The sequence below is a fragment of the Phyllobates terribilis genome, unplaced genomic scaffold (genome assembly GCF_046119375.1).
Source record: "Phyllobates terribilis strain yellow unplaced genomic scaffold, ASM4611937v1 Scaffold_1__5_contigs__length_1240528914, whole genome shotgun sequence".
Lineage (NCBI taxonomy): Eukaryota > Metazoa > Chordata > Amphibia > Anura > Dendrobatidae > Phyllobates > Phyllobates terribilis.
The window spans coordinates 563,731,697-563,750,222 of NW_027362761.1; the positions used below are offsets into that span (position 1 = coordinate 563,731,697).

The window sequence follows — 18,526 nt, forward strand, 5'->3', positions numbered from 1 at the left end:
AGCCCTGTAGTGATCCCTTGCTGATTAAACACAGATTTTAATAAAACAATGACACACAGCCTAGTAAGTGGCACGTCACTGGAATCATGCAGTTCTTAGATTACATATAATAACCTGCAGACAGATAAGTTCTCCTCTGTGATCTCCCCTATTATTCAGCACTGTACAATGATTCCGGTGTATGGAGGATCTCCCCTTAAATTACATCCATGTCTGCGGAGCGTCCTGCTCGTATCATCCCCTACATTCAGTGTAAATCAGCTGGGACATAATATAGGAGGAAGAAGTTTTTATATTTGCAGCTTTTTTATCTGAATATCATTTCTTATTTTTTTATAGGGTGTGATCGAATCATTGATCCCGGCGAGAAAGCCGCGTATGAGCGACTTTGAGACATCAAAGCTGATCGGCAGCGGAGCTTTTGGGTGAGATTTCTGTTGGCATAATCCATATTTCTCAGGGTTCCCTATGACAATACTTCTGCCTCTGTGCTCTGCCATTCAGTGTTATCATAGGGAAATGATCTGAGTCCACATCACTGTTCATATCTAATTCTCACTGTTCTGGTCAGTTATATACAGCTGAGAAAACAGAACTGTAACAAATTAGACTGCAGGGGCCTGTGCACACATTGCAGATTTGTCGCATTTTTGTTGTGTTTTTTCTGCGCAGATTTGTCACAAAACCTGAGGGATTTCCTGATGCCAGCAAAGTGAATGAGATTCCTGAAGTCTCATGCACACGATGCTTATTTTTCCTTGCAGATTTGCAGCATTTACATCTGCAGCATTTCAATTCTTGCAGCATTTTTTCTGCAGATTTCACACATAATAATGATCGGGGAAAAATCTGCAACAAAAACGCAAGTGAAAAAACGTATAAAAAATGCACTTATTTTGCTCAGCGTTTTTCCTGCCAAGAGATGCAGATAAGATGTAGAAATTTCTGCTGCAAATATTTAATATGGGCACATAACCTAAGGCTATATTCACAAAGTGCATTTTTGCTACTTTTTTTCTGCAGGCAAAACCTGCTCTCTTGGCAGAAAAGAAGCATTGCCAAACATGCAGCTTTTGCATTGTTTTTTGCTGCCTTTTTTTACTGCGTTTGTCAGGAAAGTTCATCTTTGCTTTCCTGCATTTCTAATTTAATTAAACTGTACTAATCCCAACTGTCATCTCAGGTGACGATACCAAGACATTATGGTTTAAACTTGAGAAAATCACAAAAATAAATGGATTTCACATACTGCTGTGCCTGCATTTTTCACAAAAATGCAGCAAAACCTGATTCCTGCGTTTTTTGCTGCGTTTTTGCTGCGTCTTTGCACTTACTCATTGCTTTCTGTTGGTGAAAACACGCTGAAAAAAGTGACACGCTGCAGTTTGCAAAAACGCAGCATTTTTCAAAATCAGTCAGTAAAAGAGACCAATGTGCATAAGATTTCTGAAATCTCATAGCTTTTGCTGGTCCTGTAAAACGCTGCTTAAAATTAGCATAAAAAAGCAGCAAAAATGCAATGTGTGAACATAGCCTTAAGGAAAGGGATTAAAATAATATAATACATTCACCTGTCCTAGTCCCTAATCTGTTCCTATGCTGCCTCCTCCACCAGTGCTTCCCTGTCCTCCGCAGCGGACTTTGCTTTTTTTCGGGGCTCCATTATGGAGCTGATAAGAGTAATTGGCTACACATGGTCACGTGAGGATTGACAGGATATTGACATCAATGACATCTGCACCCACACACTCCACCATGACCATGTGAGCCCAATCACTGGCATCAGCACCAGAAGGGAGCGCCAGAACAACCAAAGACTGGCACAGAGGATAGACAACTGCAGTGATGGACAGGTGAGATCCTAGGACAGGTGGGTATAATGTGTTTTATTATTTTTTAACTACTTCCTTCCCCTCCATTTCTTATGCCTTGGGGTATGGGAAGAGCATAATAAAATTCTTCTTACAGCAATTGGAGGATTTTAAATTTGGACTAATTTTTACTAGGACAGAATCGTATCTACTGGTCAAATATAGCAAATCTGCCCAAGAAGAATTTTGGTAGATTCTCTCATCTCTAATGTGACATGGGTGAGAGATCCGACAGACACGGCATTGTGCAGACACCCTATAGTTGATCTATGTAGTGCTATTTTATGCATTTCTAGAAATGGATTTCCAGTGACTGCCGGACTTCAAGAATTAGTACAGAAGATCATATAATGACTTCTATAGATGGGCTGTTAATAAGGATTCATTATAAACCATAAATTCTCCTTCTCTCCAGGGCCGTCTATTTAGTGCACCATAAAGACTCCCGCCAGAACTTTGCAATGAAGACAATGGCCAAGTGTAACCTGGATACGCCAAAAAAAGTGGAATTGGCCTTTCTGGAAAGGGACATCTTAACATACGCTGATTGTCCCTTTGTGGTATCCATGGTCTGCTCCTTTCCAACTAAATCTCACCTGTGTATGGTCATGGAGCATGTAGGAGGTAGGACATGTACATTATATTATATTCAACCCATGTCTGCTTACATTTTATCACCACTCATATAATTAGGAGTTTCAAAGAGGTTGGTTACATCACCACAGTGCATTTACTATAGGATATATATTACCAAATGCCTAGAAATTAATTGATCTGTGTGCTGTGGGGTCCATGAGTCGGAAGGGCCCAGCCCCAATTGGCACTTGGCCCAATCCCTCCTCCTGTCTTCACAATTTCAGTGGTATCCGCATCCTCAGAATGTGGATATTTCTGAACAGAATGGTGGATTAGGGAGCCAAAAGCTCCCTGATCCACCATTCAGCCTGTGAGTCTGAGACTCCATGCATTGCAAATGCAAAGTTGTCACAGCATCAGGCCTGTTGTGTGGAGTCTCAGTACTCACACTGCACAGACCAGAGCAGCATGCTGGGGAAACGGGGAGAGGTGAGTAGTGCTTTTTTTACGCCACATTCACATGTTCAGTATTTGGTCAGTATTTTACATCAGTATTTGTAAGCTAAAACCAGGAGTGGAACAATTATAGAAAAAGTATAAGAGAAACACATGCACCACTTCTGCTTTTTTGACCCACTCCTGGTTTTGGCTTACAACTACTGATGTGCAATACTGACCAATACTAATAGTGTGACCATCGGCTTAATGTCAGAATTTGTAGGGGTCTGAATACTGAATAAGTGGCTGAAGAGAGGCATTCATACTGATTGGGACACTGATGGGGGCCATGATACTGATTTGGGGTTCGTGGGGGCCATAATACTGATTAGGGAGCTGATGGGGGCCATGATACTGATTGGAGGGATAGTGAGGGCCATAATAATGAGTGGTGGAGCTTGTGGGTGTCATAATACTTATCGGTGGGGCAGATCGGGGACATAATACTGAGTGGTGAGGCTGATGAGGGCCATATTACTGAGTGATGGTGCTCATGGGGACCATAATACTGAGAGGTGGGGCTGGTGGGGGCCATAATGTTAAGATGGGGGGGCCTGGTGGGGGGCTTAATACGGAGAGTTGGGGCTAATGGAGATCATAGTACTGAGTGAGAGGGGCTGGTGGGGCGATAATACTGAATTGGGGGCTGTGGGGGCCAGAATAATGTATGAGAGGCTATAGGAGACTGGGAATGCTCCCATATTGATTTCCTGACTGTGAATGACCCTATACTGAGTGGAGTCCTCATTCTGAGTGGTGTGCTGTAGGGCTCCTTCTTCTGTGTGGGGGTCATTCTCTGTTGGGCTCAAAATTCTGTGTGAGGTGCTGTGAGGGCCATCATACTGAGTGGGACATGTGGTGGCCATTATATGGTGTGGGGTGCTGTGAGGGCCATTATGCTCAGTGGGACATGTGGTGGCCATTATATGGTGTGAGGTGCTGTGAGGGCCATCATACTGAGTGTGACATGTGGTGGCCATTATATGGTGTGAGGTGCTGTGAGGGCTATTATGCTGAGTGGGACATGTGGTGGCCATTATATGGTGTGAGGTGCTGTGAGGGCCATCATACTGAGTGTGACATGTGGTGGCCATTATATGCTGTGAGGTGCTGTGAGGGCCATTATGCTGAGTGGGACATGTGGTGGCCATTATATGGTGTGAGGTGCTGTGAGGGCCATTATGCTGAGTGGGACATGTGGTGGCCATTATATGGTGTGAGGTGCTGTGATCGCCATTATATTTGGTGGTGTGACTGTGGGCGCCATCATACTGGGTAAGCCTCAAACTGAGTGGGAGCATCATACTGACACTGAATATGTGGGATGAACCTTTTGGGAAGGGGATTCACTGTGGGTATACCATACTCAGTGTGTGTGTGTGTGGGTGGGGGCACTATTGGGAGCATCATACTTTAAACTGGCCATAAAAGATATATTGCTGGTGAGGACAGCAAGGGGCTTCAATAGTTACATTATATATTTCTTTTTCTTTGAGGGCGGCCTAATTAGAACTTTTCTATGGGGCCCTGTGATTTTTATGTACGCCACTGTCTATGTGATCTCCCCTGTATGTCCGCACTGAGCATGTCAGTATCTCCGGCTGGTGATGAGATGTGACATCACTTTGTTATTAGTTGCATGGAGGACATTTCACCATTGCTTTAGACTAATATCATGTGCACTATACATTAAATCTGTATATCTTCTCTCCTGCCCAATATTTCTGCTCCCTTCTCATTCTGTACCATTGTGATCTTCTTTATAAACCCCTCACCGGTCACATTTCCTTTTTATTCTATAGGTGGAGACTGTGAGATCCTTCTCAGGGAGGGTCCGTTACCTGTCTCTTTGGCCCGCTTGTACTTTGCAGAAGCTGTTCTTGCTGTGGAATACTTGCACAGCTATGGTGTGGTGCACAGAGACCTGAAGCCAGAGAAGTAAGTGCCCCTTGTAGTAGAATAAGGGGAAACGGGAAGTTATCATTTCTTATCACATGGTCTGTAAGGCTAAAACCATCTTTTCTTTCACAGCCTTCTGATAACAACTGCTGGACATATTAAAGTTGCCGATTTTGGGCTTTCAAAAGTTGGTGTTATGATACCAAAAACCAACGTGTACAAGCAATTAACAGAAGACATCACCAGAGAGTTCCTGGACTATGAGGTCAGCATCACTCACAGAAACCCAGCTTGTTCTTTACTAATCTCATTGCATTACTGTTTCTTCTCTACGTTCTTCATTTCTAGAGAATTTTTCCACTGATATTTTATCTTATCTTCTGTCATTGTGTTTTTGTGGCGAGAACTTGTCATAATAATGGTATCATCAATCTCATCTCTTTCTTCTGTTGGTTTCCAGGTCTGTGGCACCCCGGAATACATAGCCCCAGAGGTCCTCCTGCAAAAAGGCTGTGGAAGACCTGTTGACTGGTGGTCAATGGGCATCATCCTCTATGAATTTCTTGTGGGATATGCACCATTTTATGGGGATTCCGTAATGGATCTTTATAGAGATATCGTCGCTGGTAGGTAGAATAATTCGATCGTTGCTTTGATTTGTTATATTGGTTTAGTTATTTCCTTTGCTTTATCTTACAGTCCAATAACAAGGTTTTATTTTCTGTAATTTTCTATATAACAGGAGACGTAGATTGGGATTGTAATCCTGTTCCTCCCTTTCCTGCTCAGATCCTCATAACTGAACTGCTCAGAAAAAATCCTGCACATAGACTTGGGACAGGTAACAATTTACTTATTACACTTATCGCTTGTGTCCATGAGAATCAGCACTTATCTATCAGCTCATCCCTTTCTAGTCCTCGATAATATGACTTTCAGTCTATTTCTTTCATCAACGTAGGCTCAGTTATTGTATTAGTTCAGATTAAAGGGGTATTCTGGGGACATAAAAAATTGTTTTACTGTCCCTGCACTTATAAACTATAAAGATGAAATGGCTGTTACTCACAGTGAGGAGCTGCACACTGCTATGTGACGCATTGTCCCAGACTAGAGGGGGTGAGCAGTGAGGAGCAGCTCCTCTCACATTGAATTACAAATGTTCTAGAGATAATAGAAGTGCACTGAGCATCTCATCTTTATACTTTATGATGTAGGGAGAGTACATGATTTTATTTATCTCCCAGGAGCACCCCTTTAATTTAAATTGTTCAGATATGGAACCGTCACTGACAATATCCGCAACACTTTTGTTTTATATTTTCCAGCTGGAGCATTTGAGATCAAGGGTCATCTGTTCCTGTTTGACTTAGATTTTGACAATCTTCTAAGTCAGAAGCCGGAGTACGTTCCTCAGCTTGTGTCAGACGTTATCAGTAAGTAGAAGAAAACGTCATCTAGACTAAGCGGCTATTTGTCTCATCTTCCATAATATGAGACAATCGGTTCCCATTACTATTAGTGATAAAAGATGACTGAGTTATAAAGATATCCTCTAATAATACTTCATTACCTATGTCTTTTAGATCACTCTGATATAAATGAACTTATGGTCTCAGGGGATGAGGACAATGAGAACCTTAACTTCCAAAATTTTACATCATCTTCTGAAAGGCTTTCTAAAGTAAGTATGAGATCAATAAATCCAAAATATGCAAAAAAGACCTCTAAAAGTAAAAAAAATATTTCATATCTTCTTGTTGTCCGCATTTAGCTCTGTACCACGGCTACCAAGATGATGAACAATGAGGATCCTAAGTCTCCTGCAGAGTGTACTCCAGCATCCAGCACAAACCTCTTAGAAATGTGAGTAGATTATAGGGTCATTACTGGGAGCGCCAAGGTGATAAATGTACAATCCCAAATATAGGATACAAATACCATAATATCAAATACATCATCCATCGTCCCATGATTAGAAGTCATTGTGCCTTTGGCTTTAAAAACCGTTGGTGATAACAGTCCATAATTGTAGCCAGTCATGCATTTTTACTGGTGCCCGCACTGTAGGGAGATGTAGTACTACATGCCAGCTATTCTGGGCAGTTGTTTTTTGCCTTATAGTCGGTGTTATTTTAGTGAGACAATCCCTTTCATACTGCATTTACTCGTGATTTACACATTTTTCTTCTCCAAAACAGGCAGAAAGAATCATTTCCTGTATGCAATAGAGACAATGCTATTTTCAGCTTGCCATTCTCATTCCTATTGTCAGGTATGTATATGTATTGAGCCAAAAAATGAGAATGTTGACTTCAAGGCTCAAATATTTCCATATAGTTTTTCTGCTATTGGTCTCCTATGTTATCCATGTTCCATGGATCCCAATTATCCACAGGCCCATACTGTATCTAAATTTCCCTAATTTTGTACAGTTTTTACTGATTACCAGTTCTGGAGGAGACAGGACTAGAACAATTTTACTATATACAGGAAAGATACAAAGCAGTTCCTATAAGAATATATCATTATTGAGGTTTTTTTTATTTTCTGAACAGAATTTCCAGCTCAGGAGGAAAAATGCTTTTCAATAAATCTAAGTATAGAGCAACAAACCTCAGAAAATGATGAAGAGGGGAAAAACAGAAAAGGTAAGTGTGAGAATCAGCTCCATGTTGTATGATGTAAGTTAGTGAGAATAATTCATTTGGAACAGATGTTATTTTAGTGATGGGATTGTCAGCAGGGATGAGCGAACTCTAACAGTAAAGTTCGGGGTTCAAACTGGACACCTACTGGCCGGTGCAGAACCCCAAACACGGTCTTTGCTAATAAGTCTGTTAATTTTCATGTTCGAAAGCCAAATAAATCTTATTGAAAGGTTGCAGCGCAGCCAATCAGCAAGCTTCAAGGCTGTGGGCACTTCTGGACCCATCACAGCCATGCCAATTATCGGCATGGCTGTGATTGGCCAACTCCACCCGTGACCCGGCCAGTATGAATGCTGGATCATAAGTGGCATGAGGGTCAGTGTAAAAATAAATAAATTAATTAAAAAAATGTTCTGGGGTCCCCCCTATTTTTTGTAACTAGTCAAGGGAAAGCTGACAGCTGGAAGCTGATATAAATAGGTTGGGAAGATCCATGCATATCTCCCAACCTAATAAGACCAGATCTCCGCTGCCCAGAAATGGCACATGTATTAGATGCTCCAATTCTAGCCCTTAGCCTCAACTCTTTCCAATTGCCCTGGTGCATTGGCAATCAGGGTAATGGGAATGGGGGGTTCATGTCAGCAGCTGGCGCTGACATCAAGCCCATGGGTTGTTAATGGAGAGGCGTCTATCAGACACCACCATTAATAACCCAATAAGTAAAGAGAGAAAAGAAAACACAAAAAAAATCTTTATTTGAAAAAAAAAACACCAAACCCATCTATTAAAGAAAAGAACAGTTCACTGTAGTCCACATGGAGGTCCCACGCTGGTCCGGCATAGTCCACCTGGAGGTACCACGACGATCCCCCATCTCTGTCTACCAGTGTATGAAGCCCGGTTGAGAGAACGGGACTCTATAGACTGAAGCAGCAGCCACTGCCGGGTCTCACGCTGTACTCCGCCGGATCTCGTAGAGTAGAGCGTGAGAGCCGGAATGATGAGCGGTGACATGACCGCCAGTGACCTACGGAGCCTCGTTCCGCACAGTAGTATCATGTAATATGCAGTCCCATTACTTACATTCTAAATACAAAGCAGATCCTATAAGAATGTATCGTTACTTAGATTTTTTTTTACTTTCTGATCAGAACTTCCGGCTCCTGAGGAAAGAAAATCTTCAATAAATCTGACTATAGAGGAACAAACCTCAGAAAATGAAGAAAAGGGAGAACGTGGACAAAGTAAGTGTGATAATCAGCTCCATGTTGTGTGATGTCAGTCAGTGAGAATAATCCATGTGGAGCAGATGTTATCTGTCAGTGATGGGACTGTTACATGTATGATGGCTGACAATGATCCCTGACCTCTGTATGATGAGATTCCTCTGCCGTTCGGCCACAGGGACTGCACGGTACTATCATGTAATATAGACGTTTGTCAAAAAATCAGGAAAAGATAGCACTCCCCATAGGGCATTGGTCTAAAGTCCTTTCTTCCAGGTCATGTGTACATGTGAGTGGTGGGCACGGGGGATGCAATCGTCCTCGTTCACTCCCGCATCCTCCATTCCCTCCGCTCACATGTACGCATGACCTGGAATAAAGGACTTTAGACCGATGTCCTGTGGGGAGTGCTATCTTTTCCTGATTTTTTGACAAACGTCTATATTACTGCTATTGTGGAAGCACCACCAAACACAGGTGCAGCATGGCCATTACTCAGTAAAAGGTCCACAAGTATCACTTGGGGAATATTTGGACTGGTGCCACAGTAGCTTCTTCTATATATATTTTAGTATCATGTAATAAGTCGCCCCATTACTTACATTATAGATACAAAGCAGATCCTATAAGTATGTGTCATTAATGAGGGTTTTTTTACTTTCTGATCAGAATTTCCAGCTCCCGAGGAAAGAAAATCTTCTATAAATCTGAGTATAGAGAAACAAACCTCAGAAAATGGAGAAAAGAAGGGAAGGAGACGAGGTAAGTGTGAGAATCAGCTCCATGTTGTGTGATGTCAGTGAGAATAATCCATGAGGAGCAGATGTTATCTGTCAGTGATGGGATTGTCACATGTATGATGGCTGACAATGATCCCTGATCTCGTTATGAATAAGACTCCTCTACCACACAGTAGTATCATGTAATATGGAGTCCCATTGCTTACATTATATTTTTCACTTCTCATAGGTTCCCTCTTCCGCCGGATCTTATCATCCTGCCGGCGTGGATTATCTAGGGCTGCCCGCGTATTTGCGTGTTGTCACCGTTCCCCTAGAACCATCTAAAAGACGGGAAACCTCAACATCTAGCGCCCAGAAGTACAGCAGATCCCCCATCACTGCTGTACCTGTACAGAAGGACCTTCATCATCCACCTGTGGCCTTCTGGCTGTGACATCTCTACCCAGACATGTTCCGGTAACGCCTCTGTCACCAGGCTCCGCCGGCTTTTACTGATCACCTGGTATCTGACCCCGGCTAGCTTCCTATGATTTCGTCTATGGATAAGATTCTTGGTTTTGTTCAACCATTTATCCTATTCTTAATTAATAAAAACAACTAAAATCTGTTACTGTTTCTCTGATTGCTTTTCATTTTGAACTCACAGCTAATTGTAACTTACTATTTGTTCTTCTTATCACTAAATGCATTTGTCATTATCCTGAATGCAGCAGCCAGGCTCATATTTCTGTCCAGCAGCTACACAGGCGCCTCCACTCAGTACCAGACATTGCACTCTCCCACAAAGCTCTCCACAGTGCTGCACTGTCCTACAACTCCTCCCATATAAACCACAACGGTCCAAGTATAATTTCCTAATAATACACTAGAGACACAAAAAACTGCCACAAAATTAGTGCAGCTTCAGCAGGAAAGCATAAAACTCATGACTTAAAAGTATAATTTTATTTAGATGTACACATAAAAGGACTAACAAAAATAAAAATACTAAAAAAGCAGGAACCCTTGAGTTCCCTACAAAATAGCTCACTCAACCATGCAATAATAACATTAAATCCAATGTTTGGGTAAGAATATATCCCCTTACAAGTAATGATCATAAACAATGAAGGTACATGTACTAAAAAATAACACTAGTAAGAGATCATTAGTTATGTAAGGTGCTAGTGCATATAGAGGATACTCGTACCTAAATATAAACCCATGAACAGTAGGTAAGGTAAGCAAGTAATAGGATAGGCATAGACAAAGTAGTAAGTCTTAATGCTTCCAAGGAAAAAGTAGTAGGTGTATATAAAAATACAAGTGTATATAAAGTGTATATGGAGATACACGGATTAGGGTATAGTACTTGCCAAAGGAGAGAGCTTGTAGGGAACCAACCCCGACGATGCCGTTTCGCGAGTGCTTCTTCTGAGGGGGCGTATGTGTGTGTAGATCCTGTCTCGTTTTATATATGTCTCAGCCTGCTGTAAGTAGTAGAGGTAAATACTGGAGCGGTACGGCGCATGCGTGCATGTACTAGGATGACCGCAATACTAAATGGACTTCCCGTTACAAGCGCCTGACACGCACGCGGTGAACCGCATGACATGTCTATTGCGCATGACAGGAAGTCCGCGGGTCCGTACAGGCGCATGCGCACACTCCATAAAGAAATCCCCATATGGACGTGGCGGTGTTGGCAAGGGGCGGAACCCAGGCGCAAGGTACGGACAGGGGAGAGAGGAAATGCAAAGTACCGGAAGAATACATTAAAAGGGAGGATGATATGGACATATGTGATGGAAAAAATAGCGGGAGAAAAAAAGAAAGAAAAGGGGAGAGAGACCGAAGAAGAGGAGCAACAATGAAAAATAGAAGATGAGAATGAGAGGCAAGTGTGTGTAAGAGGATAAACCCCGGCTAGCTTCCTGACTATGATTTTGTCTATTGATAAGATTCTTGGTTTTGTTCAACCATTTATCCTATTCTTAATTAATAAAAACAACTAAAATCTGTTACTGTTGCTCTGATCCCTTTTCATTTTGAACTCACAGCTAATTGTAACTTACTATTTGTTCTTCCTATCACTAAATGCATTTGTCCTACAACTCCTACAACTCCTCCCATATGTCAGTCTACTACCATATATACACAGCAAAGAGTTAAGACTAACATCCTCCATATTCAGGACCTCCCACCTCCACATCCATGACTTTCTGTGCTGCACCAGCTCTCAGGAGTGCACTACTCCAGACAATCAGGTTCATTCCCTCTGTCTATGGATTTAAGTGTGCACTAAAAACAGATCATTTTTGGCAGGATTATCAAGTCACCTCACTCATCTAAGTTTTGCCCACAGCACTCAGTAGCACTTAACCCCTTAACCCCCAAGGGTGGTTTGCACGTTAATGACAAGGCCAATTTTTACAATTCTGACCACTATCACTTTATGAGGTAATTACTCTGGAATGCTTCAACGGATCCCCCTGATTCTGAGACTGTTTTTCGTGACATATTGTACTTCATGATTGTGGTAAAATTTCTTCGATATCACTTGCATTTATTTGTGAAAAAAAACAGAAATTTGGCGAAAATTTAGAAAATTTCACAATTTTCAAAATTTGAATTTTTATGCCCTTAAATCAGAGAGATATGTCACACAAAAGAGTTAATAAATAACATTTCCCACATGTCTACTTTACATCAGCACAATTTTGGAACCAAAATTTTTTTTTGTTAGGGAGCTATAAGGGTTAAAATTGACCAGCGATTTCTCATTTTTCCAACAAAATTTACAAAACCGTTTTTTTAGGGACCACATCACATTTGAAGTCACTTTGAGAGGTCTTTATGACAGAAAATACCCAAAAGTGACACCATTCTAAAAACTGCACCCCTCAAGGTGCTCAAAACCACATTCAATAAGTTTATTAACCCTTAAGGTGCTTCACAGGAATTTTTGGAATGTGGAAGAAAAAAATGAACATTTAACTTTTTTCACAAAAATGTTACTTTAGACCCAATTTTTTTTATTTTCACAGGGGTAACAAGAAAAAATGGACCCCAAAATTTGTTGTGCAATTTCCCCTGGGCACGCAGATACCCCATATGTGGGGAAAAAACACTGTTTGGGCGCACGGCAGGGCTCGGAAGGGAAGGAGCGCCATTTGACTTTTTGATTGTAAAATTTGCTTGAGTAATTAGCGGACGCCATGTTGCGTTGGGAGAGCCCCTGTGTGCCCAAACATTGGAGCTCCCCCACAAGTGACCCCATTTTGGAAACTAGACCCCCCAAGGCACCTATCTAGATGCATAGTGAGCACTTGGAACCCCCAGGTGCTTCACAAATTGATTCGTAAAAATGTAAAAGTGTTTTTTTTTTTCACTTTTACGAATCAATTTGTGAAGCACCTAGGGGTTTCAAGTGCTCACTATGCATCTAGATAGGTGCCTTGGGGGGTCTAGTTTCCAAAATGGGGTCACTTGTGTGGGAGCTCCAATGTTTGGGCACACAGGGGCTCTCCAAACGCAACATGGTGTCCGCTAACAATTTGAGCCGATTTTCCACTCAATTTGTTAGCGGACACCATGTTGCATTTGGAGAGTTCCTGTGTGCCCAAACATTGGAGCTCCCCCACAAGTGACCCCATTTTGGAAACTAGACCCCCCAAGGCACTTATCTAGATGCATAGTGAGCACTTGGAACCCCCAGGTGCTTCACAAATTGATTCGTAAAAATGAAAAATTGGAAAAAAAATACTTTTCCATTTTTACGAATCAATTTGTGAAGCACCTAAGGGTTCCAAGTGCTCACTATGCATCTAGATAGGTGCCTTGGGGGGTCTAGTTTCCAAAATGGGGTCACTTGTGGGGGAGCTCCAATGTTTGGGCACACAGGGGCTCTCCAAACGCAACATGGCGTCCGCTAACAATTTTAGCCGATTTTCCATTCAATTTGTTAGCGGACACCATGTCGCGTTTGGAGAGCCCCTGATGTGACTAAACAGTGGAGCTCCCCCACAAGTGACCCCATTTTGGAAACTATACCCCTCAGGGATTTTATTAAGGTGTATAGTGAACATTTTGAACCCAGAGGTACGACACAGAATTTGATAACATTAGGTCATCATATTGAATAAGTTGTCATTAGTCTTGAGCGCAAGTGCTCGCTACTTGAGTTTGCATCGGGTACTCAGGTATGCACCATGTACTGCGTGTGCTCGAGTGACATGCTCGAGTCCCCGCCCGGATGTTTCACGGTTATTAGACACCCAAAAAAAAACATGCGGGGATCGCTCGTGCGTGGCAGGCAATCCCCGCAAAGTTTTTTGGGCCGTGAAGCATATGGGGCGGAGACTCGAGCATGTCACTCAAATACCCACGATACTCAATGCATACCAGAACACCTGATGCAAACTCAAGTAGCGAGCACTTGCACTCAACACTAGTCGCCATATCGTCATCTTTTTTTCTTACTTTTGAAAAAAATCCCAACCCCATCACAACACCAACCCCAGCCCTAACCCTAACACAACCCTAACCGTAGCACAACCCTAACCGTAGCACAACCCTAACCATAGCACAACCCTAACCCTAGCACAACCCTAACCCTAGCACAACCCTAACCCTAACACAACCCTAACCTGAGAGTTTATTTTTTACGCCGTTCCTCATGCGGTATAAGTGATTAGACGACCTTATTCTTCGGGTCGGTGAGACTACAGCGATACCAGAATCATATTGGGTTTTTATGACTGACAGCAGTCACACACTAAAAGACGCATTTTTTGTAAAATCTAGTTTTTGCATCGCCATATTTTGAGAGCTATAATTTTTCCAGATTTTGGAAGACAGTCATTTGACGGCTTGTTTTTTGCGGGATGAGTTGACGTTGTTATTGGTGCCATTTTCAGGCACGTGACATTTTTTGATCGCTTTCTATTCCGATTTTTGGGAGGCAGAATAAACAAAAACCAACAATTCAGGAATTGTTTTTTTTTTTTTTTATTCTGTTCCGCGTGTGGTAAAACTGATAAGGTAGCTTTATTCTTTGGGTTAGTACGTTTACAGCGGTACCACATTTATATCGGATTTCTATGTTTTGCACTTTTACATAATAAAAGCAATTTTATAGAAAAAATTATTTTTTAGCATAGCTTTATTCTGAGAGCTATAACTTTTTATTTTTCGGCTGATGGAGCTCTATGGCGGCTTGTTTTTTGCGGGACGAGATGACGTTTTCAGCGGTACCATTTTTATTTATATTTGTCTTTTTGATCGCGTGTTATTCCATTTTTTGTTTGGCGGTATGGTGATAAAGCATTGTTTTTTGCTTCGTTTTTTTTTTTACCGTGTTCACTGAAGGGGTTAACTAGTGGGACAGTTTTATAGGTCAGGTTGTTCCGAACGCGGCGATACCAAATATGTGTACTTTTATTGTTTTTTTTTTTTTTTTTTATAATAATATTTATTGATGGGTACATTATATTTTTATTTTTGGTGGATTCTTTTTTTTCTTTTTTTTTTTATATTTTTCCAATTTTTTTTTTTTTTCACTTTCTGATAGTTTTAATACTTTATTACTTTGTCCCACTATGGGACTTTCACTTTTTTTTCTCTGATCGCCTGCATGGCACAGGAATGCAGCACCATCCCTGTGTCATGCAGACTGTCAGCTCTGGACAGGGAGAAGATTGTTTGGAGATGCACTGCGCATGTCCAAAAAATCTTCCTGCTGTCTGGTGACCCGGATGTTGTCATGACGACATCGGGTCGTCATGGCAACATCCTGGAAGCCACGGCAGTCAGCGCTGGAAGCCGGAAGAGGAGGTGAGTATCTGCGATCACCTCCCCTTGCCACCGCAATGCTGCGATCGACTTCAATCGCAGCATTGAGGGGGTTAATGTGCTGGGAGCGGTGCAGGACCGCTCCCTGCACATAGTACCGGGTGTCAGCTGTGACAATCAGCTGACACCCGGCGGCGATCGCGCCCGCACAGCCTGTGTGCGCGCGCGATCGCCATGACGTACTAATACGGGTCTGGCTCTTAAGTCCCAGGGCACAGACGCGTATTAGTACGTCAAATGTTGTTAAGGGGTTAATATCTGTACATATAGATATTGGCTGGTGATCGATTCATGCGGCCTTAACTCCTCAAATATATGAAATCAAAACATCAACCTGTTTCATACAGCCAAACCATCCATAATCATGGCAGGACAACTTCACTTTAAGTTCCCACAATGAATATTTGGTGAGTTTTTGGCGCTGTGTATTTTCACTGTACAAAGAGCGTCTTACAGTTCCAGCAATCATTGTGTGCTGACTAGTGTTGAGCGATACCTTCCGATATCGGGAAATATCGGATCGGATTGGATCGGACCGATACCGAAAAAGTATCGGATATCGCCAATTCCGATACCGGAAACCAATGCAAGTCAATGGGACAGAAACATCGGAATGAAAATAAACCCTTTCTTTCCTTGTAGGTTAATTCTACATGAAGGAAAACAACTAAGAATAATGTAGAATGTATTGGGGGAGGTGGGGGAGACAATAAAGGCATAGAGGTTTAGCCCAATCAAATGGAATAGCAGGAATTACTATTTTTTTAAGATGTTCTGAGTTACGGAAATATTAACTATGTTAAGTATTTTTATATTTTGTCAGATATTTATGTTTCACTACTTCCATGCTCTTCACCTTCTTTTTTACTTCTCCCACACTTTCTCCTTCATCATCCTCAGCATCTTTTTCATCCACTTCTTCTTCACCTTCTTCTTCTTCACCTTCTTCGTATTATTCTTTTTTTTACATTCTTCATATTCTACTTCTTCATCTTCTTCATATTCTTCTTCTTCATCATATTCTTATTTGTGACAGGCATTCCTGTAGTTGTTATCTATAAAAGGTTGGACATGACACCTTTCGTTCTGCCCGTCACAAAAGATTCACAACAGGATTTGTCCGCGTTCAGTTTGGCCTGCAGCAGCAGGTCTTTTCCAGGGGCACCACGAGGAGGAACGGACTCACCCCCATACACTGCTTAGTCATATTCTGCTTATAATTTAGATAATATCTTTTGCTCTGAATTTTAATCTTATGCTTAATGTTCTTCCGCTTTTTGTTCTGCAGCTTCTTGTATTTCTGCTTCTTGGTTTTCTGTCTCTTGTTCTTCTGTATCTTGGTACTTGTCTTCTCTTCTTTGTCCTCTTGGTCAACTTCTTCAGGGTCATCTTCTTGGTCTTCTTCAGGGTGGTCTTCAGGGTGGTCGTCTTCCGGGTCCTCGTCTTCGGGGTCCTCGTCTTCTTCGGGTTGGTCTTCTGGGTCCTCGTCTTCGGGGTCCTCGTCTTCTTCGGGGTGGTCTTCAGGGTCCTCGTCTTCTTCGGGGTGGTCTTCAGGGTCCTCGTCTTCTTCGGAGTGGTCTTCAGGGTCCTCGTCTTCAGGGTCCTCGTCTTCTTCGGGGTGGTCTTCAGGGTCTTCGTCTTCAGAGTCGTCGTCTTCGGGGTCCTCGTCTTCTTCGGGTTGGTCTTCAGGGTCCTCGTCTTCAGGGTCCTCGTCAGGGAGATCCAGAGTGATTACCAAGAACCATTTCAAAAAGCTTGAACTTGGAAATGTAGCAGAAAGTACAAGAAGGCTGAGGAACTACCGAGGACCAGCTGACGGTACTGGAACCCGGATGGGTAGCAGAAGGTACAAGAGCCAATGGAACTACCGAGGACCAGCTGATGTTACTGGAACTCGGTTACTAAGCAGGAGGTACCTGTGCCAGAAAGCACTACCAAGGACCAGCAGACGTTGGTGGAACTTGGATACCGAGAAGGAGGCACCTAATCCAAAGGCACTGCCGAGAACCAGCTGACGGTACTGGAACCCGGATGGGTAGCAGAAGGTACCCATGTAAAAAAAAGTTCAAGTCCGCGAGCCGGCCGCAGTTACCAAAACCCACAGTCCTACAGGGGGTGCTTGTCCTATTGGCACTATGGAACCAGCCTTCATTGCCAGATCCCGCAGCCCACATAGGAGTCACCTAAACTGCAGGCACCATAGAGTCGGCTAACCCGATCGCAACACGACAGGACAACGCATTGGAGGCAAAGTGACGTTGACACTACCCGGAAACAGCTGGCGTGCTGGAACCAGGCTGGGCAGGAGGGAGTACCCGTGCCAAAGACACTGCCGAGAACCAGCTGACGGTACTGGAACCCGGATGGGTAGCAGAAGATACAAGAGCAAATGGAACTACCGAGGACCAGCTGACGGTACTGGAACCCGAATGGGTAGCAGAAGGTACAAGAGCCAATGGAACTACCGAGGACCAGCTGATGTTACTGGAACTCGGTTACTAAGCAGGAGGTACCTGTGCCAGAAAGCACTACCAAGGACCAGCAGACGTTGGTGGAACTTGGATACCGAGAAGGAGGCACCTAATCCAAAGGCACTGCCGAGAACCAGCTGACTGTACAGGAACCCGGATGGGTAGTAGAAGGTACAAGAGCAAATGGAACTACCGAGGACCAGCTGACGGTACTGGAACCCGGATGGGTAGCAGAAGGTACAAGAGCCAATGGAACTACCGAGGACCAGCTGATGTTACTGGAACTCGGTTACTAAGCAGGAGGTACCTGTGCCAGAAAGCACTACCAAGGACCAGCAGACGTTGGTGGAACTTGGATACCGAGAAGGAGGCACCTAATCCAAAGGCACTGCCGAGAACCAGCTGACGGTACTGGAACCCGGATGGGTAGCAGAAGGTACCCATGTAAAAAAAAGTTCAAGTCCGCGAGCCGGCCGCAGTTACCAAAACCCACAGTCCTACAGGGGGTGCTTGTCCTATTGGCACTATGGAACCAGCCTTCATTGCCAGATCCCGCAGCCCACATAGGAGTCACCTAAACTGCAGGCACCATAGAGTCGGCTAACCCGATCGCAACACGACAGGACAACACATTGGAGGCAAAGTGACGTTGACACTACCCGGAAACAGCTGGCGTGCTGGAACCAGGCTGGGCAGGAGGGAGTACCCGTGCCAAAGACACTGCCGAGAACCAGCTGACGGTACTGGAACCCGGAT

The 18,526-nt window shown here is 43.1% G+C and overlaps 1 protein-coding gene across 1 annotated transcript; it reads left to right on the forward strand.

The window, feature by feature from the left end:
- The first annotated feature begins 345 nt into the window (after nt 1–345).
- On the forward strand, nt 346–9,964 carry LOC141169013 (microtubule-associated serine/threonine-protein kinase 1-like). The gene is made up of 14 exons (XM_073655087.1): nt 346–425; nt 2,287–2,495; nt 4,748–4,883; nt 4,977–5,109; nt 5,305–5,470; nt 5,587–5,685; nt 6,173–6,280; nt 6,431–6,528; nt 6,619–6,710; nt 7,046–7,119; nt 7,403–7,495; nt 8,650–8,742; nt 9,394–9,486; nt 9,694–9,964. The coding sequence occupies exons 1-14, from the start codon at nt 379–381 to the stop codon at nt 9,789–9,791; spliced, it is 1,539 nt and encodes a 512-aa protein (XP_073511188.1). The 5' UTR covers nt 346–378; the 3' UTR covers nt 9,792–9,964.
- The last annotated feature ends 8,562 nt before the right edge of the window (nt 9,965–18,526 follow it).